General features: G+C 39.9%; 1 protein-coding gene across 8 annotated transcripts in view; it reads left to right on the top strand.

The window, feature by feature from the left end:
- The window catches only part of CDH4 (cadherin 4), a 663,903-nt gene that overhangs the window by 329,846 nt on the left and 306,825 nt on the right, over window positions 1-27,232 (top strand). Inside the window, exon 1 of one of the 8 annotated variants that reach the window (XM_084537935.1) lies at window positions 4,941-5,000. The exons of the other annotated variants lie outside the window; for them this stretch is intronic. Within the exon in view, the coding sequence (XP_084394061.1) occupies window positions 4,985-5,000 (16 nt within the window). The 5' untranslated portion in view covers window positions 4,941-4,984. Of the gene's footprint in view, window positions 1-4,940; window positions 5,001-27,232 lie in introns of those variants that run through there. 8 annotated transcript variants of the gene reach the window in all.

The raw sequence follows: 27,232 nt of genomic DNA, 5'->3' as shown, positions 1-27,232 counted from the left end.
AATAGTTGCACGGTGCATGGCACTGGTACCCCAGTGGTACTGCAGCTTTTCACTCCTACCCCCGTTTATTTTCCTACTTGCTAATTGTAGTCAGTGTGACCCATTTCTGACCAGAAGTCTTTAGCTGATGCAGGGATAGATTAAGCAGGCGTTGCGTGTAAAATACCCATTTCCATGAAGTAGTGAAATGCAGCTGAGCTCATTTATTATCTACCTCAGGAGATGAAAGGGGCCCCTGTTTTAGATTTTGTCCTGCCTTGGTACATGCAAACAGCTGTCCTTTGGGGAGTGAAGATCTTCCAGGACACACACAAATCCCAAGTACTCATTTCTTGATGGTTGTTAAGTCTTTACAATGACAAAACATTAATTTAGGGAGTTAGAACAAAACTGGTTTAAGATGTCTTCCCTTTGTCACTGAAGCTTCACAGAATGGGTTAGTTTGTACTTTGTTTCCTGGCAGGATCATATTTTTCAATATAATCCATACATCTCTGTATGTCCTCATTATTTGAATTGTGCTCCACAGCCTTTCAGACATGGGGAGCAGTTAATATGGATCATTCCTCTTGACCTCTACCACATCTTTGTCCCCATCGATTCATTTCATTTTAGAAGGTGATTCCCTTTTTTTTTTTTTTTTTGGCTGAGAATGAGATGCATGAAAGTTTTGCTTTTTCCCTATCCTTTTATCACCTATTTCAGATGCTAGAACACCTTTGTGGCTGTATTGCACGCTGTTCTGTACTTCTTGTCTGGGCTGTGTGATATAATAGAAGGGACAGCTTGAAAAATATGAAGTGCAAACAGTGGTTTTAGTCATTACACCAATCAGTGGGAGTTATTCTCCTAGTACTCTGCTCTCCTGACCTATTTTATCCCAGCAGCTAGAAACAGTCTGACTTTGTTCACATCTATTATCCAATTCATTGCAGTTGTTAAAAAAAGATTGTATGTTTTAAGGTGTGCAGACAGCAGCACTGCATAGAAACTCCCTTTTAGCAAAAATAAGATATTCTGTAAACATGGAATGCATTAAAAATTTAAAATGCAACTAGTATTTTCCATATTGTATATACATAAAGGAGTAATATAAGCCTTTGCTAGGGGATTTTGTCTTTCGCATGCAGCTGATTTGCTGTGTGCTCTGACTGCAAAAGCATCCCCATTCCTGCCTGTTAAACTTTGCCTTAATGCTTTAGCAATCCACCCCAAGCAGCTGAGCGCTCCTCTCATCTCGTGGGTAATCTTGGATGCTGCACACCAATCCTTATGCAAGTTTGCAGCCTGACGAGCCTGTATCAAGCTGGGTGCATTTCAGAGAGGTGTTCAGCACCATTTGTATTGCTGTTGGACTGTAAATTCCGCTCAGATATTTATCACCCATGTTTCAGACCGAGCCTGCTGTGTTACACACAGCTTCTTTTCCTGCTGGGGTTTGTCTCAATACAACTTTGTGCATAGCAGTTTCTCTGCCGGACGAGGATATTTGTTGCCACTTGAGTATGTGGTTGAGCTCTGTTGAAGGAGCAAATGCAAGAAGTCCTTTCTATAAACAGCAGAGATGAGCAAAATACTCATCAAGAACAGAATTTTCTAGAAAACAGAACAGCTTGCTCTTGTTTTTGGCGTTGTTGCACTTTCACTGTTACTTTGGTGTCTTGTCTCACTTCTGACAGCCTTAGTTATTTTAGCAGGGAGCTAAATCAGTGAAGACCATGTTGGTCATCCTTCAGTAAACAATCAAAAGTCCACTGAGAGAAGAAAAGGCCAAGTCCGCTGGTGTCTGCTTTCCACCCTGTTGTGAACTCAGACAGGACTCCTCATGGCTGTCTGTGGTATTGGCACCAGCACAGCAGCGCTGGAGCACGTCCTTCCTCTACAAGGGTGCTCAGGTGCTGGGTTAGAGGGGTTATGGAGACAGGAAGGGCAGCTGCAGCCCTCCCTGCAGCGTGGGGTGAGCTGGGTGCATGTGGGCCACACTGGGCAGGAGGAGGCCATGGCCTTATGGCACTGCAGGGCTGGGGCTTGGCCTGACAGGGAGACGGGCAGAGAGCAAACTTCTGGGAAGGAGCCAAACACAGCACCAAAAAGCACCAAAATGAAATGGGAGAGGAGGGAGTCCTTGTCTGGTTTTGAAAATTTTCAGCCGGTTCCAGTCCCTGCTTCCTTTATGTACACATTTCATAGTTATCTACACATTTCATAGCTCTGTATAGTTTGTAAGACTGTTCCTTAGGGACCTAAGGGCTGTTCCTAATGAATTACAGGCCTGCTAGGCCTGCTAGTTTCTGTTTAATATATTTCTCTTTTATAAGTCAAATTTCCTTTGGTTTTGTACAGGGTAGTGGGTGGAATGTTTTTTTTTTTTTTTTTTCCAGTATGCACAGAGCATTATTTTATAAACTCTCTAAGAGGATTGGAGTATCAAAGCTCTGGATAAATCTTGCATTTGAATTTTTGTGGCTTCTTCACAAATGTGTCATTATTCATTTTCACCTTTACAGGAGTTGATTTCTGTATGAAATGTAGAATAACCAGCTGCTAAGTGAGTTTCAAATGGAGCTTTTCATTTTCTTCTGAGGAAATAACATGAGCTGTGGTGGTAATAGATCATACATATAGGAGGCAAATCTATTTTTTATGGCTGTGGCGTTTTGATGGCAATTGCCAAAATTACATAAAAATAAGGGTACATATTGCAGATAATTAGGTCTGAGATTTTTGAATGTTTGTACTAAACTCTTACTTCTTCATGGGCAGAGATGAAGAGATGTATATTGCAAATTTTCTCTTGGAGATCCACTCAAATGGGTACAAACAAATTGCCAAAATTAACAGGATTTATTACGAGTGTAGATGTAGAACAGAATTTTGAAGCCAGTGCCTGAAAGTAAATCCAAACTACTCCAGCTGACTTCAGCATCAGGGTAGATTGTACTGGGCACCAAACAGCTATTATATCCCAAATGAGAACAGGCTTTTGTAAATATTTATCCCACTAATTCTGCCCTAAACTCACTGAGTGATTCATTTGATGCTTTACCTGTGCCTGGTCATCCATCTGAATTCCCAGTTTTTTTGTGTTTTCACTGAGTGGATACAGTGGTCGTGAATCCCTTGTAATGCAGCATGAAAAAGAGCGAGCATGGAGATTGATCTGCCAGGGTCACTGATACTGGATGGAAAGCTGTTAAGAGAATAAAGGCTGAGATACTTGTAACAAGCATTGCAAGATTTTAAAAGTTGCTTGAGTGCAAATCTTAAACAAGTATTTTCTAGATGATACCATTCTGTGCATGTGCCCATTTCTAATTCGTTCATTGTAATGTGTTTTTTTATTTGCAAAATGATGAAAAATATTATTGCCTGAGTTGAAAATGAAAATTAAATTTTTGAAGCAGTAAAGAAAAAACAGAAAAAAGGATTCTTCCATGATAATTAAAAATTATAAAGTCATTACTTAAACTTGCTTTCTGAATTACAGAAAGAATTAAACTGCTTGTTTCAGTGCAGAATCCTTGTAGCATTCCTTCATTAAAATTCTACATTGTCAAAACAGATAAAAATGCATATACAATGACTAATTTTCTTCAAACCTTGCCTCTGCTTTGGGCCTTATCTCTCTTCACAACAAAGCTCACCTTGAAGGGACTGAAGTAATGATATATATTTGCTGAGCTGGAAAAAGAAAGAAAGAAGCATCTACTTCTTGCAATCTGTATTCTTTCCCCTCTAGATACTGAGAAGGAAAAGACCTGTGGGGTACTAAAGCTCTCATGTACCATAAAGTGGTATTATAATGAAAAGTATTACTTTTTATGGCATCTCTACAGTATTAGGGAAAGGCATTTTTCTCTAAATGTTAATCTTTAATCTTTATAAATTGCACTCTGTAAGACTAGAAGGTCTGTAAAGCATTTGTCCCGAAGGCTTAGAAGGATAAAAATAGTATTGGATTTTTATTATTTTTTTTTAAACTTAGAAATATTAGCTTGTTTGGAGGAGAAATGCATGAGAGCAATATAACCCATTCAACTTCCCTTCCGGGTAGCATTTATGCAGATGTTCAACTGTACATATCTACTTAAGTCCAGTTGATGTCACTGGGACTTAAGTCTGTGCTTAAATTCTGTCCTGAATAGGAAGATTAAAGAATGGAAGCCACAAATACTGAGCCCATCTCCCACATTTCTGCAAGCCCTAATCATAAGATTAAAAGAACACAATTCTTTGGGCATATGAAAAATGCACACTTACTGATGTTACAAGGAAGCTCTTTCTAGGTGATAGTGAAAATAAACAGATTTTACAAATAATTCATGCTGTTTTATACGTTTTCAGAATTCTTCCCCATTTTTCCTTCTGTTTTCTTCTACATGTCAGTCACTGCACTAAGTCTTTGTACTGGGTACTGTTTCTGAGCATGCTGAATGTCATTGTTGGGACAAGACATCCAGAGATGGAATGGTTATTTTCAAATAACTGACTTAGGTGTCCCTGTGAATTGGAACCTCATGCCTTAATGTTTTATCTTGATATCAGCTAGCATATATCCTATATATGGATTTGTACAAGTCTGAACTTGGTGAACAAGGGGTTGATAAACCTTAATTTGGGAGTATTAACAAATCACTGCTGAAAGTTGTGATAGTTATCAACAATTTCTAGTTTTGTTGTGATTTTTGAAATTGGTTAGCCATTCTAAAAACAATCTATTAATAGTATGTTAATACTTGCTATCTAATTATCAATTAAATCTTAATATCATCACGTATTTATACTGTGTAATTGCAATCTATAATGAGTCTGTCCAATGCAATGTCATCATTTAGAAGGCAAAGCTTTCTGGAAGTTTTAGCTCTGCCTAATGTGTTCTTTTTTATTTTTATTTTTTTTCCTCTAGGTAAGTGTCTTCATTCTTAAACAGCTGGAAAGTTCTCTGAATACTGAAAAGTTGGATGACTGAACAAGTAGAGCTCCTATGCCCTTCAGTTTTGGTAAAGTCTTTCATAGATTGGCAATGTTTTCTGAGTTTGCGAGAACACTTATCTGCTTGTAATTTTTCTGCAAGCCTAATGGATGTTGGTGGGCTCCTGAAGGAGGACCTGGGCTCACAAGAAAAATGGATTTTTAATTTAAATTCAAGTTGGTTTCCAAATTCTATGCACTCTGCATAGTTGTTCCACAAGTGATTAACTAGGGTTTCTATGCTCTCATCTCAGAAAGCTAAAGAATTAATCAGACAATTCTTCTTTTCCTTCTATTGAGAAATACTATTAAAAGCAGTATATCCATGCAGTAGTTGTGTGGGATGGTCTTCTGTGGATGATGCTCCCACTAGGTATAGAACCTCAGATTGCTGTTTGTTTTGTTTTTGATTTTTATTTATTTAAGTAGAGGCACTAGCATTTACAGTTGCTAAGATGACTACAGAGTCATATTTATTGTTAAATTGTATGCGAGTATTTGCGAGTGTCTGTGGTTGAACAGCAGCTTCAAAAGATGTGTTCAGTCTTTCATCGTTATGATGGATTCTTGAAGATGCCCCAAAAAATATTATAACGTGAATATCTATACTTTTAGCCATGGAGGGGGATTGAGGGTTGTCTCAATGTTTTCTTGTACGCAGTCAGCTTTGCAAAGCATTTTGTTTTGGTGTTAGGAGTGGCATAAACTGGTTTTTGAACAGTGCACTGAAAGAGGATGGATCACTTCCATGAAATTCAACCCTTCCAAAAAGTCATGAGCCAGTGGTTGCTGACTTAGCAAGGAAAAAAGCATCCTGGTGCAGTGCTTTTAAACGTTTTGGAGTGGGAATTACTCCAAGTCTGGGAGTACTCCTCTTTCCCCTGGGTCAGAGGTTTTTAGTGTATCCATTATCTCAAAAACAAAAAGATTTGGTGCTCTGAATCAAAGGTTGTCTCAAAGGTTTCAGACAAATCCAGATGCACTTTTAAAATTTCTGATATAGTTAAATGCTGAACTACATCTCACTTCAAGATCAAAATAATGAGGGCGTGTAGGGGGGGAAGGGGAAAAAAGAGGCTTTTGTTTCCTTTTTACATAAGGTTAATAGATACATGAATTTGTTCTATGCAGATGTAAACTGTAATTGTAGCATTATGGTGTATATATTGGAATAATGACCTGAATTGATACTACAAACATAATTACATTGATTCTTTACTGATGGCTATAAACGGTGACATTTCCCTTGATCTCTGAATGGAGTTAGTTATAAAACACATGCTCCACTTTTATATTCACACATTGCATTCTCATCACTTTTGTCTCTTACTCCCCAAGGGCTTGATTTAGAAGAAGTGTCTGATTTAATGGAAAAAATGATGAAACACAGACAGCAGTTCAGAGCATTTCTAATGTAAAAGACGGTGCTTCTTTTTGGTTATGTTTCTCAGAATTTGTTGTTTAAACTTCACTATTTTGCTTAAGAAAAATATAATGCCAGGCTATTTTCACTTTTAAAATTATTTTAAATGTATTTCTTCTTTCATTTGTTTCAAAGTGAGTATTACTGCAAGAATCATTGCACTGATCTGATTTAACAAATCATGCTCTAAAGTTCTCATCAGGCTACCCGACTGGAAAGAGCTTTTATTTGAAAGGGCAAAAATTAGACACAGGATCCCTTCAACACTGCAGTTTTTACTAGTGGAAAATATGTCATAAAAATAAGAACGAAGCACTAGCAGAAAACCTGTTGCAATTATTGCTTCTAGTTTAACCTCACAGCTTCATTGTGCTGCAGTGCAAGGTTGGTAGGTGTCTTTGGGCTCAAGGTGTTAGCATTTCCAGTAACCTTTGCAATAGTTGGTAAAGCCAAGTGGGCGTGCTGGCCAGGAGGCTCTCAGAGCTTGCTGTCCAGCAGGGCAAGCACGCAGCGCTGCTCACCTTCCTCTCATTGAAGAACATCCTTTGTAATAGGCCAGATGGGGCTTTACAGGTTGGTCTTTAACTATGAAGTGGAAAAGCAAAAATTTAGTGGTGAATGCTTCTTTAGATTTTTGCCTCAAAACTACCTTGCAGGGCTATTGCTTGCTTCTCTGTCTCATGTCTGTCTGCTCCTGTCTGTTTGTAGTAGAGTATCTGTTAGGGCAGTAGGAAGTGGTCATCGTGCTGAGTCCTGGAGGAGCCTCCTAGACACACGGAAACCAAGCTGAGACCCTGCTTACACAGTGCATTTGAGTTCTGTGATGTTTCCCATTTAACAGAGTTTCTCCTCTGAAGATACAGGATTCGGGATGTGAGAGGAAGCAAATTCACCTCAAGAGCTAGTACAAAAATCAATCTTTTTTTAATAAAAAGGGAGATTTTTGATGATGACATTTTCAAAAGAAATAAGTAAAATAAATCAGCAAAAGCTTTTGAATCATGGAAAAATCTTTTCGTCTCTCCTCTCTCATGAGTTTCCTGTTTTCAGAAGGAAAAAAAATCCACTGTGAAAGGATTGAAGTATCACTGAAAAACAAAAATGCATTTAAAAAGACCGACTTTGGTACCTTAAAACCTTTTTTTAATAATACATTTTTATAAGATGGGGAAACCAGGGCACAAGTATGTTTGGGTTCCTTTCAAGTATACACACAAAAAAAAAAAAAAAGTAAGGGACAGTTGTTCTGAGCATTATTCTATAATAGGACTTCAACTCAGGTCCTTGGTGTTTCTGTGCAGCACCTTAATCATGAGACTAATTTTTCTTTCATATATAAACACTGTACTGCTAGCAAAAATCAGAAGTCTGTGAAACAGCAGTCAGCTCACAGAAATATTAGTCTAATAGAAAAATAGATTAGTATTAGCTATTTATTACTACTTTATCTGCTTGTAATACTGAGTATATTATTAAATACAGAATGCCATTTATTATTGTACCCTTGGATATAAAACTTGATTTTTGTGATTTAGTTTTATTGCCATATAGGAATCAATTGAAAAATAAAATTGACAGCCATCTGCTTAGAAAATAAGTACTGGTTTGACCCTACACTGAAGTCTAAAAGAAAAACAAGACATTTACAAAACGCTAGCAAGCAACATTCTGTTCTGGTACCCATGTCTGTTCTGGTACTATTTGCTATTGGACATGGGAAGAAACTGTACTCAGAGTCTACATTCATCAAAAGCAATGTGCAAATGCCTTTTATACCACTGCAGTATGTCCTAGGTAAGAGGTCCTGCAGAAAACCCTCCAACTCCTGCATGGTGTTCTTTGTTGTATATCAAGAAAAAGTACTCACAAATAAGTGTTTTAAAACTATAGGTTTTGTTCAAGGATATTGTTCCTTTAAAAATGCTTCCACTGGCTTTTCTCATTCTTTAGTCTACATTGCCAATTTGTGGTTGGGAACCACTCTCTGGGAAGAGTTCCTGATTTCTCTGTAACGTTGTCAGAATCATCATCCTGAGGATATTGTGAAATAAGACCAAAGTAATTGTAACTGTGAGTGCTAAATATACCGTCAGTGCTAAGATTATAAGTACGATTGTTCTGGCAGTATGCTGTGATCAAGCCACCGTGTTGTTTATTCTTATTTAGAGAAGAGTTTTTCTAGAATCTTATTTTAGGAGGCTACAAAAGGAATGATTAGAATGCCTTGTTTAAGGAGACAAATGCCTCTGACTGCTTAAACATGGAACAGCTTTGTGTATGGCTCTTAAAGAAGCAGTAAGTCAAGACAGTTTTCAATCACAACAGGGAAAACACCAGGTAACGGCAGCAATAATAAATTACTTTCAAAATCTCCCGTTTACTAGATCTGCCCATTTGACTTTCCTGAAGCAGAAGCAATAAAGTTGGTGTTTGTGTGAGGTTTCTTGTGTCACTTTTTATACACGTAAAAAGTAAAAAATAATGAAAGGTGTTTTGTTTCTGTTTTTTTCACCACAAAATCTGGAATAGCGTTTGCTGGTGCCTCTCATTAGGAGATTGCAGAGTAAAGCAGATCTGTCTTGATTATAATAACTATCTTTCAGATAATGCAGCATTACATTAGCACTTTGCAGTTCTGTTTTGTAAGGAGATTTGCTTTATTTTCAGTTCTTAGCAGAAGCCAAATGAAAGGGACTTATGCATTTGACCACAACAAAGAAATTCCACCCAATCTCCTCTTTCAATGTCAACTGCTACTTTTAGAAAATGTTAGCAAGTTTTGGGGCAGATGTTATTAGTAAGTGACACTGTCAAGGACCCTTCTCTAGAAAGTTGGACCTCTTTGTTTTTAGCAAGCTGGATGGTACCATTGGGCTAAGTTTGTTAGACTTCTGGAGTCCCACTGTGGAGTAGTACTGTTTGCTCTTCAGGTACAGATACTCTCTGAAATCTTTCATTGTCCTTCAGCTGAGACCTACTTCTTACATCTGGCTGAACTTCAGAAGAGGCAAATAAATATACATGTAGTGAAAGTCATTTGGCCCTTTGGCAGAAGGAAGAATGACATCTAGTGAGCCCAGCGCATGTTGCAAAGTACCTTTTCGGGGTGCGCAAGTTCATGTTGGTGGAGTACTGTTGCATGAGTAAACACAGGACCTCATTTTGCAGAGATACATGTTTATGTAGGTTTGGTTATTATAAAACATTAGCCGAAGAGGGGTCTGCATCTTTCAGTATAAAGTTCTTAAATCCTGAGGGGAAGTGTATAGTCTGATTTCGTAGTCTGATTTCTGTTTCAGATACAGCACTGGCTGTTGTGCTCTGACTGCAGTACAGGAAAATACTGCTGTTGCTTTAAATACCTGGGCCAATTATCACTGGGGTTTTAATATCGCCTGCTATATTACTTCACTGTGATTAGCTTGGTGATATATTCCATAACCTTTGGGCTATTTCTTTGAAATGTATTTCCATTTTAAAAGTATAATACTATGACCATAGTAAGAGGAAAATTACCAAGTTCAAAAGTCAGTAATGCTGAATATCTTTAATGGCACATACAACACTGGCACATTTTGCAAAATGTGCATTAAACAGGCATCTCTCCTTAATTGGATAGACCCTGTTGTTTTCCATATCACATAAAAATATTGCCTTTACGCTTGTATCCATTCAAAGGAGCTCTTGTATAGGTAACTATTTGAATTAGCTGATCAGAAAGCACTGGAAGCACACTTGGGTGTTTAAAGAATTGCATATGTGTAAATTATGCGTTAAATACACTTTTCAATCACATCAGCATTCGTGAGGTTAGCCAATTGATTTATCTGGTGGAAATATTCAGCATTCACAGAATACGATTCTCAGTAAATTGTTACATGCAAAAGTACCTGAATTAAGGAATATCAGGGGCTAAACTGAGCACCAAAGCCTTAAGAAATCCTCAAATTAAGATTGTCTATGCAACCTTTATTTGCATCTGCATTACAATAATGTCTTCATGCAGTCTCATGCCATTTTTGCACAGGACCCTGGTCTCATTCAGTGCACAGAAAGTAGGATGCTCAGTTAATGAAAGGCTATTCAATATGTTGTTTTCTTTTCATTAATCAATGTGTCCCCTATGCCTTATTTCTGCTCATAATTCAAACTGTGTTCTGGAGACAGAATTATTAATTTCCTTTTGAGCTCTTCTGCAGTGCTTATCATTTTAGTATTTGACTGGTTCATAAGCACGTGGGAATTTCTTTTCTTGAATTAAAACTCCTTGTGAGGTGAGAAAGTTCCAGTTTTTCCCCATGTCATGGAATTTAACTGACCAACAAAAGATTAAGGTCAAAACTACCTGTTAATTTTAAGTGTCCAGTCTGAAGTGCCTCGGATCTGTAGGTTTGTTGGATTTTTTTCAGGCTCCTTAGCAATGTACAGCACTTCACACAAGCAAATTGCAGCTCCCACTGAGTCCATTTGCAGCTGTGAATATTTAGCCCCTGCACTTAACATAATGAAATCACAGACAGTAGTGGAGAGAGTGAATTCCTCTGTACAGGCTGGCGCCAATAGAGGTGAGGAAGGACTGCATTGGCAGGGGCTTCTTAAATACGTGCCTGAGCCCATTTGATCAGCCACTGGAATCTCTCAGCTCCTGCATGTTTAATCCTTCCTGCCTCCAGGACCTGTGAACACCCATCCCCATTGCAGCCATGTTCTTCTCCCCACCTCAGGCCCCTTTTTGCCTTTCTTTGCCTGACTCCTTGCCTTGTCCTGAATCATTTTGTCTTTCATGGCAGTCACCTGTTTTTACCAGGAGCAATGACCTGTTAGGTATGAAATATTGAACAGTTACATTCTAATAAGCATTTTTGCTGATTGTGTGGGATCATGGATTCCAGTCTTCACCAGGCTAGAAAAAGGCTTATTCCATGATCACAGCCCACTCAGTTCAATTTGCAGTCACTAATCAAAATTATGCAGGTAATGTCTTTTCAAATACACGATGGCCAGATTATTTTAATGCATGCAAATATTTTATTCTCCATGACCTTGAAACCAGCTGACCTGTTTCAGACAGTAGTCAAAAACTCATCCTGGCCAAGCATCTAGCACTATGGTGAAAAATGGCTCAGAAATATTACAGAAGAACGAAACTTAATAGTAGTCAAGTTGCAATGTATCTGAAAGGTACCACATACATGAGACATGAAGGAAAGCTTTGGATTGTAAGTGCGTTCCTTTTATATTGCACATATTTTATATTGCACATATTTTATATTGCACAAAAAAGCATTCTGATAACCTGACTTCAGTAAACTGTGAGAGCAGATGTTCAGTACACATTAGTTTGTATGAAAATTAAATATAATTGTTGTCTCTACTTTTTCATGTCTTTGAAAAACAGACAGTGTTTGCTGTCAGAATAACAATGTTGGTTGGTTTTCATGAGGGTGTGGGCTGATGAAGAGCTGTCTCTCTACCTGGAAATGTAGCCCAGCATAAAATGCCAGTTTCTATTTCCCACTCTAATGGAAAACATGTTTGCTTTCTCACACCTATCTTGCTTTTATTAAATAAGTGAGACAGTCACACCTGTAGTAGATTAGAATTGATCGTACTCGATTCATACTCTGCTGTGAACCCTTGTGGCATCATTATTTCATGAACTTCTGCATTCTGTGTGATGCATTATTACTGCTTTTTAAGGAACACCTGTAGCATTCATTTTTCTTACATGCCTGACAATACAACACTACGAAGGATTTGAAAGATAAACGAGGTAGCAAACCATTGTGAAAACATAATTTTGCTAATCAGTAGTTTCTGTGATGAGAATAGAGGTATCTTTGCCGTGCCACAGAAAGGAAATACATTTTTATCCAGCAATCCACTGATGATACAGATAAGGTGGATTGCTAACACTGGTCTGGAATTCTGTTTGCCTACTTACTACATATAGCAGCATATTTCATATATATATATATATATATATGTATGTACTGTGTGTGTTATATATGAGTCTATATATATATTTTTTTTTATATGAGTCTGTCTGTATATAGATACATAAACACTTAGGGTAAGGGAAAAAAATAAATGCCCCCCTTAGTCTCTGTGCTTGGTTGAAGTCCTGAGCCATATCTGTCTGCTTAGTGGAAGTTTTTGTGTTTTTTTTTTTCCTGCTCACTTCACTGAGTTCTGGAGAGGGGCTCTTGAATCTGTTTCATAAATGAGAGAGAAAATCAGGACATGCAGTATTTCCATGAGCTCAAACTATTACTGTGACTGTGGCTATTCCATACTACTTGGGGACCTGTTCTAGTTTTAACACTACTTCCAGAAGTAACATAGGCAGAAGGTATTAATAAGAATTACAGACTTTTTCAAAGATTGACGAAATAAAGCTGATGGGATTTTCTCTTTCCTTGAAGACTAGGTTAAGTAATAATACCTCTGTGTCGTGTTCAGAGGTAACGTTAATTTTAATCAAGCAGGGAAAAGTGCTTGTCCCTTTCTGTCTGTGCTGTGATAGACCCGAGAAGCAGGGGGAGGACATTGTTCTTGGGTTCAGGGAACAGCCTGTGCAGGGCTGGTTGTGTTGGGGGTGCAGAGGGGGCTCAGGAGGTGTGACTGTAGGATTAAGAACAAGGGATTAGGGGAATGGAGTGGCCTGGTTTGAGACTTGTCGTGGTGCTGCTTTCAGGAGAGGCAGAGGAGAGAGTCTGGGAAGCTCATACGTGCAAAAAACCCACACTGATCTTTTGTACAGGCTGCCTGGTCCATCACGGTAGATGCAGTGCTGGAGTCTGGGTTGGCTGTGAAAAAACTCTACTTCTGAATGTGTGTGTTCAAGAAGACTTCTGTGGTTTTCGGGTTTGTAAAGCAAGAGGAGACAGACTGGTGGTTATTTAAAATGGGCAAACAAACAACACTTTCCTTCTTACAAAGTGGGATATAACTAGAAAATCTGAGGGAAAAAAAGGGATCCTATTTTCAGTGCCATGATTATCCATTATCATCATTGCATAAAATTAAATACCAAATGTACTGGTGCAGCAGCTGAGTGTTTAATTCATGTAAACTGTCAGAGTATATTAATTCTAGAGTTAACTTTCAAATACTGCCCTTTAAATACTGTCTGAAGCATTCAGTAGTATTTAGACACACAAAAATAAGCACTGAAAGATCCCGTAGAATGACAGTTTCCTAGTGAAGCATATTAAGTTGGGTGCAAAACTTACCTTCCTTGAAGGTCTTATTGTACAAGGATGCCGAAGTGCTGTGAATGCCTTGTTATTAGCCCTCTAAAGTGGGTGAATTCACCCATGGTGATGAATTTCCATTTGAAATGAAATGCAAGCAACTTCTGAATAACAGCCTATGTGCTTCATCTCCCTTGTACTCACTGGGTTAATTGAGGTGGATCTCACCTGGAAAAAAAAAAAGTCTTCAGAGAAGTCATATGCTGATTTTCTTAATAGTATTCACAGAGACAGAATCTATCACCTAAGGACATTGATACTACAATAAATTGGAAGGAACTATTTTCACATTTCTCATGTATATTGTATATAATGAGTCTCTGGGATGTCTCCATGCTGCTGATAAGCAGCCTGCAGCAAAGTAGATACAGCTCATTTTATCTTGATTTCAGTCTGCAACACTTGACTTCTGGGACTGAAACTCAGCAGTAAACCAAATAACGCCCTTCACAGGCACTGACTTTGCTGTGCTTCAGTCCAAAGTTGGATGATCCCAAACTGTTTTTCTGCTACAGAGCTTTGCAAAGGTGTCTGTAACTGGTGGTGAGGACTGTTAGGGTGGCCAAAGCAGTCCTCGCACCTTCAGCTGAAAGCAAGGCCAAACTTCAGTGGTTCTGGATACCTTTCCATTCTGCTCCAAAATTACATCAATGTTAATTCTGAGCATTCCCCAAAGAGACTGCAGGTAGCCTTTTTTCCCTTCTCGTTTTTGCTGTGTCTTAGATAATCTCTCATCACACAGCTGTGGCCATCGTGGTGCTGTCTGACTTAGGGAAAAAGACCCATGTTAGGACCCCATTGGTGGGATCGGTTTTGGTGCACAGAATGGCAGGATTAAGGTTGTAACAGTGAATTTCAGTCAGTTCAATTGACCATGTTTTATCCAAGTGGTACAACTCCAATTGCTGTAATAGGCTTCATTTTGAATAGAGCAGAAAGGAATGAGAGGTTTTAATAACAGGGTTCACTAAAATGTGTTTTACTACTGTATTACTTGCGTGGTGACCCAGTTCTACTATTTTAAGTCTTATAAAAGATAAAATAGGCCATCAGATGGGGATAAATCAATGGAAGTAAAATTGAATGTGTTCATAATCATTTAAGTTTTTTGTTTTTTTTTTTTTTTTTCTATGGGCAGAAGATTAATTAAATAGACAAAGGGAATTTTCAAAAGTGCTTTTTTAATACTAAGTCTCAGATAAAAAGGTAAATGGAGGAATATATCATGAAGCCTATTTTACAGGTGTAGCCTCAAAGTGTTTTGTTTATATTTGCATTCTTGAAGCAGCAGGACTGTTTCAAAAGGTCAAGGCAGCACTGAGACCTGTGTTCTTGGCTTTGCTCCTGGTTTGGCCCCAAACACCACCACTTCTCCATGCCCCATCTCACCCAGGTGAGAGGGGTGGCTGTTTACCCCTTGAAGAACCCCCCCCAAGAAGCTCGGTTGGTGTTCTGGCAGCGCTGTGTTGATTACAAGCACAAGCGTATCACAAAGAGGGAAAGGATACTGTAGGACAAAGGCAAGCATTTGTTTAGCAGTGTTTCTGCAAAACGCACTGTATGTGTTATGCTCATGAACATTGTGTTGGATGGTTCTGTGATGTCCTTCGTCTCCCTGAGAGGTATCTTTCTTCCTGCATCTTGCTAGTCCGTTGAGGGGATTTGTGAGCTTTTGGCCTTTTTTGTATACCCAAAATTATTTTTCTACAGACTTCTGCTGTAGAAATCCTGCTCATTTCTCCAGAAATCCTGTTACTTCTGGAGCCACGGGAGAGCCAAGCTATGGTGGGAGCACCAAAGAAGCTGAGCATCCATGGAGGATGTTCCTCAGTTCAGACAGGCTGCGAGGCCCTGCTGCATCACCATCACTGGTACAAGTCCCAGGGACTTTACCCTTGAAGTTGCTAATGTTTGGGCCTGTATGAAGGCATCTCGTGAAATGCAGACCTAACTCTCCATGCACTCAGGATGGGACTGTACCTTTTTGCCTAGTTCCTTATTAATTGCTCTAAACAGCTTGTGTCCCTGATGAAAAAGTATGAATATATTTCACCCCTTATTTTATAAATCTGTGCTTTTATAATATTAATCTATAAAGTCAAAAGCAAAATTCTGGTCTCTGATTCGTGCCACAAGTTACAGTAGTGGTCATACGTGAACTCTGTGCAGCAGTTTCACTGCAACATACAGTGATGGTGGAGAAGAATGCAGTGAGATGACACCAATTTCTTTTTTTATGCTACCAGTCATTCCCTCTGTTTGCTACTCTCTTACTGCCTCCACTCTACCCACACACATCATTTCACACACACACACAAAAAAAAAATTCTTACAGATGAAAGACTTCTATTGAAGTCAGTGTGGTTTTGCAGATAAATCTTAAGGCAAAGTCTTGCCGTCAGAATCTATATTGCAATAACAAAGCAAAGCATTGGAAGCAGTGGTAACTACATGATGATTCATAACAATAGTACATCATTATCTCAATATGCAGTAAATAATACCTTTATATTCCAGTTCTTTCTCAGCTTCAAGGTGTTTTTTGAAATTGAAGTCCTGATCAGTTAACTCAAGTTGCTGTCTTTCTGCCAGCCAGAAACCCCAAACCTAAAGCACTGTACCATGTATCAATGAATAGTGATTGCTGTAATTTCTGTCTCCCTAGCCCATTTGTCTGCAAATGCCAATTGTTGGTAGTATTTTCTTGAGCTTTAGGTATTTGTCATGCAGATATAATTGAGCTGTGTGCTTTAGGTAGAGATGTCACTGGCACTGAAATTTCATGGACACAACTACAATGATTCAGCTGATGTGGAGTCAGGTAAGACTGCCTGGCTGCTGCAGGTCATTGAATTTCCTTTTTTCTGTCACCAATTTAAAATAATAATAATAAATCATTGTTTGCAATTACAAATAAATGGACCATAATTGCATTTGACTCCTTTTTCATGCAAAGGAAGACAAGTAATGGGCTTTTTTCTTCTTCCTTTCTTTTTTTTCTTAATAAGCAGTTACGCATGGATATACATGTATGCTATTTCAAGGTTTGAAGCTTATGCTTGCACTTAGGAAAGTGAAGTGTACTGGAATGGAAACATGTGCCTTATATCCCAACATGGGAGCAGATCATGGGGTTGTGGAGAACATACAAGAATTACAGGTGGAAAAATATTGTCTGGAGAATGAGATGTGTGTCACAGGAGCATGATGTGAGATAAAAGATTTCTTGATACAAAAAACTCCCAATTTTTTGATGTAATTATATATTGAGATGCCACAATGGTGACAATTTTCCATGTACTATTTGCGAAGTCATTTGAACGTCTGCATGTTCAAGTACCAGTGTGCCATGGGGACTGTTCATCCATGGCACATCGATATCACCTTGAACCTCTCACCTTGGAATTAAAGAGACCTACTACTATGCTTAAAGATAAGTACTTAATACACTTATGGGTGTTGTGTTTTTTTCCTTTTCATTTTACTTTTAAAGTCAAATCTCCAACAGCCTCCAAGATGTGATGATTTAAAATAGAATATGTTGTATATACACCTATAAATATGAAATTGAGGATTATTTTGGTGCTTCAAATGGTGCTTCTTTCTGGAGGCAGGAAAACAAGATGAATAGCGTTACGAAACTTCTTTACAAGTCTTCATCTGAAAGTTAAATGAATTCACCTCGGCCACGATTGCATCACTTTGTTATTGCTTTCTGCAAGCATTTGGTCCGTCAACTTTTACTGCTGGAATTCAAAACCAAGCTGCATTTTGTCACAGTGTGAAACCAACTGCAGAGGCCTTAGAAGAAGAGATAAAGTATAACTAATTGAATTTTAGGTGTTTAGCAAAATCGAGTTTGGGGAGGTGTTCTTTCATTGATGCTGAGGTCCTACTGTTGTAATAAATGTGCAATGAAGTCAATGGGCACCTGTGCAGGCACACGCTGAACTCAGGGGGTTGTGATTTTACAAGCTGATGACAATACATGTGATGGCAATGATGGGAGTCAGGGTTGCTGAAAATTCAAAAAACCTGTGTGCAGCAGCTTTTGGTTGGCTGTCTCCTTGATGTCCCTCGGGACTGTGCTCTTGTTGCAGTCTAGGGTGGGAAATCCCATTTCCAGGGAACAGAAGAGCATTTTCTGTGTAGCACTAAGAATACAATGCATTCATGTGTACTTTGTGTGTGTGTAAATAAGGTTAAAGTAATAATGACATTGCAGAAATAATAAGCAAAACACCCTTCACCCCAAGCAGCTAAATTTACAGTGCCTGCTGTTGTTAGACATTAAGCTGTTTGTCCCCAGTTGGCATTTACATAATAAGGAATCTTACTGTTTTCTACATCTTTTGTGATTTTTTTCTAATAAAAGAATTTTTGCGTTGTGCTGGCAGTGATGAAAGATGTCATACTGTTCATAGTGTTTAAACAATAGGTTCCTAACATGGCTTTGTGTTGCCATTATACTTTATTACATTATTACAGCACAACTTTAAGCTGTGGCAGCATGTTACTTTGCAAAAATGAAGTATTTCCATTATGTAGAAACTGCAGGTCTGGAATCCAGTCAGCAGTACTTCTGAAAGACAGTTTTTGGTGTCAGCCTCCTTCCCCAAAATACCTGATGTAATGCAGAAAAGAGCATTTGGTGTTCAAGAAGGGCTTATTGAGAAGTTGATTCAGGTGGAAATTAAGTACATGCTTTATAGTCAAAAGATGTTTGTAAGGGAAAGTGCTGCTCTGTCACCTACTGTTGTGGTCATTAAAGTTTAATTTTATCTTTTTTAATATCATGACCAGGTGTTTCTATCCCAGAGTGAAGTGGTTAGCATAAATCTGCCATGTGCGTTGCTATGTCGTATGTATTAGCTCTTAGTTAACTTGGTAACTTAAAGTAATTTATTAATTGAACTGCTCTCCTTCCATCTGCCATCAGGGGCAAAGCATCACTTGGAGATAGCATTGGGGGGGAGGGAGGAGGGGTAAAAATGACGACAAAACCCACCAAAACAAGGGTATACCTGAAAGCCAGGAGCTTTCTGCATCTTCCCCCTTTGCCTTTGCCACAGCCTACAGAAGCTGTTTTAATTGCATGGTGCTCCATAATCTGCCCCAGCGCTCCCTTTCTCTCCAGATAGTAATGCAGGTAGAACCTGACCTCCTGTGTGCTGCTCCTCTCCAAACACTGAGCATGTTTTGAGGTGTCTCCTGATGGGTCCCCAGATGGAAGGATGCTCCAGCTGTGCACCGCAAGTACAGCTCTGCCAGCTCTGAGCGCTTTGGCTGCAGGAGCCTTTGTCTGGGTGTTCACCTGAGCCTTGCTAAGCACACTGAACATGAACTGATAGCTGTGCAAAATAGCAGGTGATAAATTTAAGAAGAATTTGTAGCACTGGGATGCATTCACAGGTAACTAGCTTTGGGATGATAATCTTCACGTTTGCCCAGTGCCTGAGCTAAGCTATTACAAGCCATTCAGCAGTGCCTGCTCCAGCTGATTGATTTTTCAGGGTAGCCGAGACTTCTGAAAGGGAGCGAGGAAGATTTGAATTCTAACAGTGGTCCATTGCCTGGTGGAGAGGGAAGTAAATATTGATACAGAATGCTTATTTACTGAGCAGGAGTAGTGTCAGCAGAATTAAGGCGTGTACTTTGCTCTCCGTTTTACAGAAGAAAGAGAAGAAATTGATAGACTTCCGAGTGATGCATGAGACGTGGTAATTCAGCCCTTACTTTCTTTTTTTTTTTTTCCCTTCTCTCAGGAGAAGTGTGACTGGGCAGGGATGTGAAACATCTCCCTAAACCCATCGATTTTCAAGCGCCAAATGCCAAGTAGTGCGGCGCGGGGAGCAGGTCCTCCGGCAGCGGCCGGCTGATGCTGTTAGTGGAGTCTGCAGAGGTGGAGGCGCGGTAATCCTGCTTCAGCAGCTGCCACCCATGGCTTGGGTGCCATCACCTCTTCAACAGGCTTCCTACGGGGATAGAAATAAAAAAGCTGGTAGGGATCCAAGTGCATCGCTAGTGCTCCTCGGTTAGCAAAGCTCACTGGTCTGTCTGAAGGGCATCAGCTGCAGACTCAGCCTTCTCCCTAGGTCTGGGTCACAGGGAGGAAACAGGGCAGGGAAGAAGCAGAGCTCCCATTCTCCTGCCTCCCAGGATGCTGCCCCTGGGCAGTGTGGTCACGGCAGCAGCGGGCACTGCCCGCAGCTAAGCCTGAGCAATTGATACCCTGCAGCACCGGGGAAAATAAAGGCAGGGAATTAGCGTAGCTTTCTGACTACCCTGCTAGTAATTGCTGCTGGATCAATGCCTTGTATTAGCAGGGCTCTGCTACAAGGGGAGTTTGAGCAGCATTGCAGTGTAGGCACTTCCACTGGGAATTAGCACAGTCATAAATGTAGGAGAGCTCAGAAAAGAAGTAACAAGGGAAAAGTATTGTATATCTGTTAATTATAAACCATAGATTGTACTCGCAGAAACACTGTCAGGAATGAATAGCTCATATTGTCCTATTTCCAGCAGCACTTTAGACTATGAAAACTGATTTTATTTTAACAGGCTATTTTATTTTCAGCATTACTTCACTCAGCTTGCTCAGGGAAGCGAGACTGGTGAGGTTCACCTTCTAGTAATCATATATAAAACAATGCTTCTGACTCAGTGCTGGGAGTAGCAATAGTGGTATTTTTGCGATGATAGCCAGTAATTAAGATCAGGATTTCATTGTGCTGAGCACAGTGAAAACACATGCAAACAGACTGATAACCTCAAATTGCTTGCATTGTTACGAGCTGAATAGTGCAATTGTCCATTTAAAAAAGACTGTCAGAAGTTGCTGAGATTTGACTTTCTTCATGTAACAACAAGAATATAAGTAAGAATTCAATAACTATGGATAGGGGTGGGAGGAACATCAGTGAAGGTGATACTTACACTAAAAAGGAGGTTTTAATTACGTTAAAAATAACACAACTCTCCCCCAAAAGAAAAATTCTGCCTACAGTCAAAATTTCAAAGACACGTTTTCTTGAAGAACCCAGCCTCCAAAATTGGGCTGGCAATTAATTGTATTTGTACATTTTGAGGCTTAAAGGCTGATATTAAGCATCTGCTCCATTACTATTTAGCTACCAAAACAGCTACATTGTGGTGCTGAACACTTTATTAGTGTTTGTTCAGAGAACGTGCAGGGGAGGTTAGATAGCCTAGAAATTTTAAATGCTAATTTGTCACCACAGATTGTTTATCTATTTTTTTATTCATGTTATAAGAGCATTTTATGTAGGCATAAAAGAGAGATATTTATCACAGATGCCCCTTCTTGGCCTTAGCCCATAATCACTCTCATGGAGTTGAATACTAAGAGCTCAGTAATTCATGAATTGAGATATTGACAGAATTTTATACCACTTTTTTTCCTTGATTTTTGATGTGATTTTAAATAGTGCAGTCTTAGATAATTTCCTAAAAATAATTTTCTACCAAATTGTACGACTGTATTAAGATGACTAGTTTTGTGTGAAACTGAAATTACATAGTGCTTACTTCAGCGACTAACTGCAAAATTATCAAATGATGTGTTTTAATCCAATTGCATCCTTACTAGAGTGAAACTTGCTGAACACTTTGCATGTATACAAGTAGGGTTTTGGTTTCTGGAGTGATTTTGTTATAAACTCAGCAGCGTTTAAAGGCTTATCAAGTTATCTGTTAATACATTTTGAGGTCTCAGGGAGAGCCATAAGAGCAAGCAGAGTCTGGTGGACTTCACGTTATGTTAAAGGAAACTAATAACCATACCAAAACATGTTTTACAAAATTATTCCCCTCCTCAACTTCTGTGGTATGTGTGTGAAAATACTTGTGAGATGTGGCCAGAGACAGAAAATTCAAAGCACTGGAAAGATTTGGTATCTTTAAAGTTTTGGAGTGGAGGATAATGACAGTGAAACACCGCTTTCACAGCCTTGTTTAAGCAACGTGCAGCTGTACAGGGCGTATGAACATTAAAAATTGTAAGATGCTCTGTAAGGGCTTCTGGTTATACATCTGTGTGATCAAAAACCCTTTCCAGAAATGTAGAATCTAATTATGTCACATTACTTTTTAAATAGCTCGGTGTATGCACATGCTATGCCCCTATTTTCAGTTAAGGATTCTTGATGCTTTCCATTGTAAGACTTTTCTTTAGTTGTCTGCAACTTTGCCCGATTGAAATAAGCCACTTAAGTCAATATTTTGCCAGGTGTGTTTCTGCCTATACCAGCTAATTTTTCGAAAGCTTCAGTAATGGTTGTCCAATTATAGTCTGCAATGGGCTTTGATGAAAAGGCATTCTATTTTTCCAAGCTTGCATCACATATTTGCAGGTCTTAGGGTCTTGCATGCCCGTACCTTGGTGGAGGAACTTGACGTTTGGTGCAAGGTTGGAGAAGGCAAGGGATGTACAACTTCTGTAAGAATTTGCAACCAAATTCTCTTAGACTTCAGAAAAAAAAAATGCATAAAAATGGTCAGTAGAGATGAGTTAGTTGGATTCAGTTGGACACACCAGACAGGACAAGTCTCACCTTGCTTGTGCTCACTGTCACTTCTTTGGCACTATCACAAGCTTGTGTAGCTGTGCAGCAACAGGTAACCCAGCACCACCACGCTGCAAAACAAGGCAGTGTAAAAGTTGAGCTGAGCCAGTCCCTTGGTGCCCACCAAAGGGGAAGGAAAGAGAGGAGAGGGAGGATGTCCCTTCCAGTAAAATCCAAAATTTTGACAAGAAATGTAGCTCAAACTAAGACCCATCCTGCTGTCTGCCTACAAGGTCAACGTGGAGAGGGACACCATTATTTCTCCGTTGCCTTTGTGATGAGGTTGCTTTAGCAAGGTCCCCCCTGAGAATAGTCGTAATCTTTATAAATACCAAAATACATCTCTTGCTGTATGAAGGATTTCTTAGTACATCTATAAGTTCACAGCTGTTCTAGATATTTCTATATGTTCCCTTTACATTATGAGCTTGAAATATCTGAAAGAATTATAATGAAGAAGAGCTAATTATAAAACAGGTAATAAAATAGCTTATTCAGGTGATGCTGTTTTATTACCATCTCATTATGATTAAATAATTCCTATTAAGTTCTGGATCAAAGAGAAATTTCTCACAGGAGAGTTTACAGAGTAGTTTAATGGAGTCTATTTATTGTATAATCCCAGGGTGAGTATTGGCTTTTATGCTGTCATATTAACTTATTGTGACAATTCTGTGCAGCTTTCCTCAACGAACACTGGAGAATATAAGGGTGGGTTCTTTTCTTCCCTTTTCTTTTATTTTTTTTTTTTTTTTTTTGACATTGCTGTCCAACAGGCTGCGGGAGTGGTTACTTCGCTGGAATATTTCAATACTGAGGCTTTAAACTAACCAAACTGACATGAGGCTGTCTTAAGGCTCAGATTAAGAAAAAAATCTGGGTAGCTTTTCACATTGTTTGTGCTGATATTTGGAAGGATAGAGGCACAAGTTCTGTCCATCAAAGAGATAAAGAGCATTTGACTTTAAAAATAAATAAAATCCTTGCAGAGCTGTGCATCCGCTTACTTCGTATGCACTATGAGCTCTTGGCACTTTTTTCATTAGATTTGATGTTTTGGTGGTGTGAATGATTTATTTATTTATTTATTTTTGCTTGTGGTGGAATGGTGTGTTTTGTTTTTCTAGCTTGTGAAACCTTCTAGGCCGAAAATTCATCTCGCTGTGTTTAGGCTGCATGGCTGTTTGGCAGTCCAGAGTTGCTGCAGCCTGGGCAAGGCTGGTCACAAGATGGGGTGGCGATCGCTGCTGGGAAAGTGCCACAAAAAAGAAGTGAGTTAGAATCTAAAAGGAGAAATCAGCAGAAAAGCATACCCCCCAGATTATGCAGGAGCAGCAGCTTTCCCAGGTACCTGATGTGCCGCAGGGATCTCCCTGGAGCCAAACCTCCCGAAGCTGCTTCCACGCCTGTTCTGTGTGCAGAACTGTTGGCAGCCAGAAGGAAGCGATTGCTATAGGCAGAAGCATGCCTGGCCTCATTTCAGGATAGTCTCCTCCTATCTCATCGCTGGCTGTCAGCTTTTGGGTGTGAGGCGTAGGTGACCAGGAAGCCTGGCAGTCCATCAGAGATGTGGGCAGGCTCCTACTGTCTGCATCCTGCAGCTATGTTCTGAGTGTTAGGACACTGAGAATTTATTTTCTATTCTGTTTCAGTCTGTGTTGTTTCTGCTCTGGTCTGCTCAGCTTCCTCAGTCCATGGGAATTCTGCAGTTTTTTGAGGAGGAACAGGCCAGGCTGAGGATTTGAGCAAGCAATTGTAGGCTCCTGCAGTCCTGAAAACAGAAGTGTCTTGTGGAACCGTGAGGCTGCCACTTCCCACTGGGACTTTTAGCATTGCCGGATATTGATGACATGAATACGCGAGGGTTGTGAGAGGAGAGAGGCATAAAAGCTCGGTCATCATAATGTCAAACTAGATGGAAAAGTTCTGCACGAACACTCTTGGTGTGGTCCTTCTGCCAGCATGCTGGGTGCTGTGGTAAAGCACGCCAGCGGCCTGTCCATAATCACAGTTCTCCCTCCTGTCCTCTGTGGCAGTGCCCCAGTGCTGGGAAGGAGCAGCAGCTTCTTCCTTCTCTAACAGATCATCTGGTCCCCCACTGAGGGCTTTATTTATGTGGCAGCCGGATTACTTCAGGTGAAGAGTGTCCTGTGCAGTGCCAGTGCCGTCCCGCGGTGCCACTCTCTGCTGTGTGTTCCCCCCCCCCCGTGCAATCAAAGGAGGTGAGCGTGCTCCTGGGGTATGAACAGGCTTCAGCTCCCCTTCACGGTCAGGGAGCAGCAAGCTGGCCTTCAGGGGTCCCTTGTGATAAACTGTGTTTTAATCCTCCGGTTCCTAGTACAATCTGAGTGTGAGAAAATTGCTATTTTCATATTTAATGTATTTTTTAGCAGTAAATTTCTTAGCTGCCTTGTGTTAGAAAAAAGCAGCCTGAAAGCGAGAGATACATATAAGGTAACAGGCAGTCTTAAAAGATCCCAAGAGTTATGTGTGTATTGTGTCTGATTTGAAGTCACTGGGATGATTTTGAGGGGAGCTGACTCACGATGTTGAGTGCTTTGGGATGAAACACTGGGCCTGGAACCAATACCGTGTGATGGATACAAACCATCTTCAAGTGAAGAAGAGCTATCGAAATACTTGGCACACGCATTTCACAGTCTTCTTGATTATCAGAAATGTTTGTACACATTTTTAATGCAGAATTTCAAATGTATGTGCAATTTGCTCCATTTAGTTCACAAACCGAGAAATGTGTTTTAATAGAAAAAACTTAATGTTTTTCTCTGTGGATGTATTTGTTCAAGAGTAGGTCTTGTCTTTTTGCTTATAATCCCCAATTCTGAAGGTCTGGTTTCCCTTATACCCTAAGGAGGAAAGGAATTATTCACTCTTTTTTTTTTTTTTTTTTATTATTATTTTTATTTTTTACTTGAAGATTGCAGCATGGAGTTCAGTGGTACTTGATTTGTTTTCGGTATAGATTATTTTCTTTCATCCTGTGTTATACAATTATGGTTCTCCCATTGGCCAGCCCTGATAGCAGGGAGATTCACGTGAAAGTCTGCATACCGAACTCTTGCTGCAGTGCACCTGCCAGTCCCGTTTGCACATGCAATTACTTGACCTGTGTGTGCACGTCCTTTAACTAGGGGCACGACTCTGTGAGCCAAGGGGAAGCAGAGCATGCTGCGAGGAGATGCTGCTCAGATCAGAAGTCCTACACTGCTGTTGGATTGGCTTCTTAAAGCAGAGCCAGCTGGAGTACAATATTGTGGTTCACAGTTAATCTTCTAAACATGGCACAAAATAAAAACCGAAGCCAGGCAGAGTTTCCCCAATGAAACTGTTTTCAAACTGTGCTTGTACTCCAGCTAATATTTGAACAAGTGCATTACAACTGCAGCTACACAATGAAGGATATTGCAGGTCAATACACATCTCTACAGCATAAATACAACCACTATAATTATTTCATAGCTCTCCTAATTCACTTCAGAAGGCCTTTGCTTGCTGTCCTTTGAAGGACAACCTTTGTGGTGCCTTTTTTTTTTAATGTGCCTAAGGGTAGTTCCCTATGGTGCTATTAAGAATTAATAAGTTAGTGGTGTAAATGTGGCTGCGTTGCACTGTCATTATAACTGCATGTACAAATTAAGAGCAATAAGATGTATGTCTCTAGGTGCTTCTTGAGCTCATTCCTTGATTAATAACTTGTGCGTGTGTTATTTGAATTAGCACTCTGGACATAGGCTCCATCTTCAAGGCAAGCCCCAGCTCCTCCTGTTACAAGAAGTGCATCACTTTAGCTGGATGGAGGGTGTGATTGTGTTCTGTTACAGATTTGGTGAATGTGAACGTCACTAGGTTCCTGGGGATCTTGTGCTGAAGAAAACCTCTCGGAAGGTTTCCTTCTCACATGGGGTTTTGGGGCTTTTTCTGTGAAGGAGTTACAAGGGACATACATGGTTTCAGCGAATATCACAGGTTCTGCTCTGGGTGCCTGAAGCTGGGAATTGCTTAGTCACTGCTGAAAATCCCAAACGCAAGTCTCTTTGCAAATCCGGCTCTTCGCCATCGTTTGCTGCAGCTTCACAACCATAAAAGCGTAACTCCACTTCTTTATCGCCTGAGGGTGTGGAGGGAATAAATGTGTTGTGCTGTAGTGTGGTCTTGCAGGCTGGTGGCTGACAGACAGGAGTGAGCAGTAGGGTGGACCCTGGCATCAGGGGACCCAGCAGCACACACAAGGGAGCCTGGAGAGAGCTAAACCCCCTGTTCTCAGGGGAGAGGATGAGGATGAAACCCCTGGCTGCTGAGATGAGCAGGACCAGAGTCCCCATGAGCTGGCAGGGGCTGAGGTTAATGCCTGCTGAATAGAGCTGGAAATTGGACGTGGTAACTTACTTCCCCTAGCATCACTCAGGGAAGCATGATTTTTTTAAAGAAGGATTTAGATAAAATTGCTTATTAGTAAAGTGAGGATTATCCAGGATTTTAAAGTTTGTTCTTATCTCTAGTGTTGTTCAAGTGTGCAAACTTAGGATGTTTCGGTCCTTCTTCATGGATCTTCAGCTGCAAAAAGCCACAGACAGCCTTACTGGGCTGCAACCTGTCTGTAGCTGGAGGGCTTCTGAAGAATTTGTAGAGAAAAGAATAAAAATTATAAGCGGTAGCATCCTTCTTATTGTTCTTTGATTCCTTTTTTTTCTTTCTTCTCTTTGGCATCAAATGGATTATTGCAGTTTTAAAGCACATGAGTGAAATAGGCTTTTTTATAACTTGAACATTTCCTTTTCCCTTGAAGTGTCTTTCACTTGTACGATAAAATCCTGACAACCTCTCCCCACACCTGCTTTTGCCATCATCAGTCAGTGTGTGCGCTTGACATCAAAAAGACCTCATGGCTGTGCAGGCACTGAAAAGCCTTGCTACAGAGGTTGTTTTGCCTTGCAGTCACTTGGAGCTCTGCCCCCTGCTGAAATAAAGGTGGGGGG

The sequence above is a fragment of the Aythya ferina genome (genome assembly GCF_964211825.1).
Source record: "Aythya ferina genome assembly, chromosome: 16".
In the NCBI taxonomy this organism is placed as follows: Eukaryota; Metazoa; Chordata; class Aves; order Anseriformes; family Anatidae; genus Aythya; species Aythya ferina.
The sequence above is the reverse complement of the archived record's forward strand: the minus strand, read 5'-3'. Positions and strand labels throughout refer to the sequence as shown.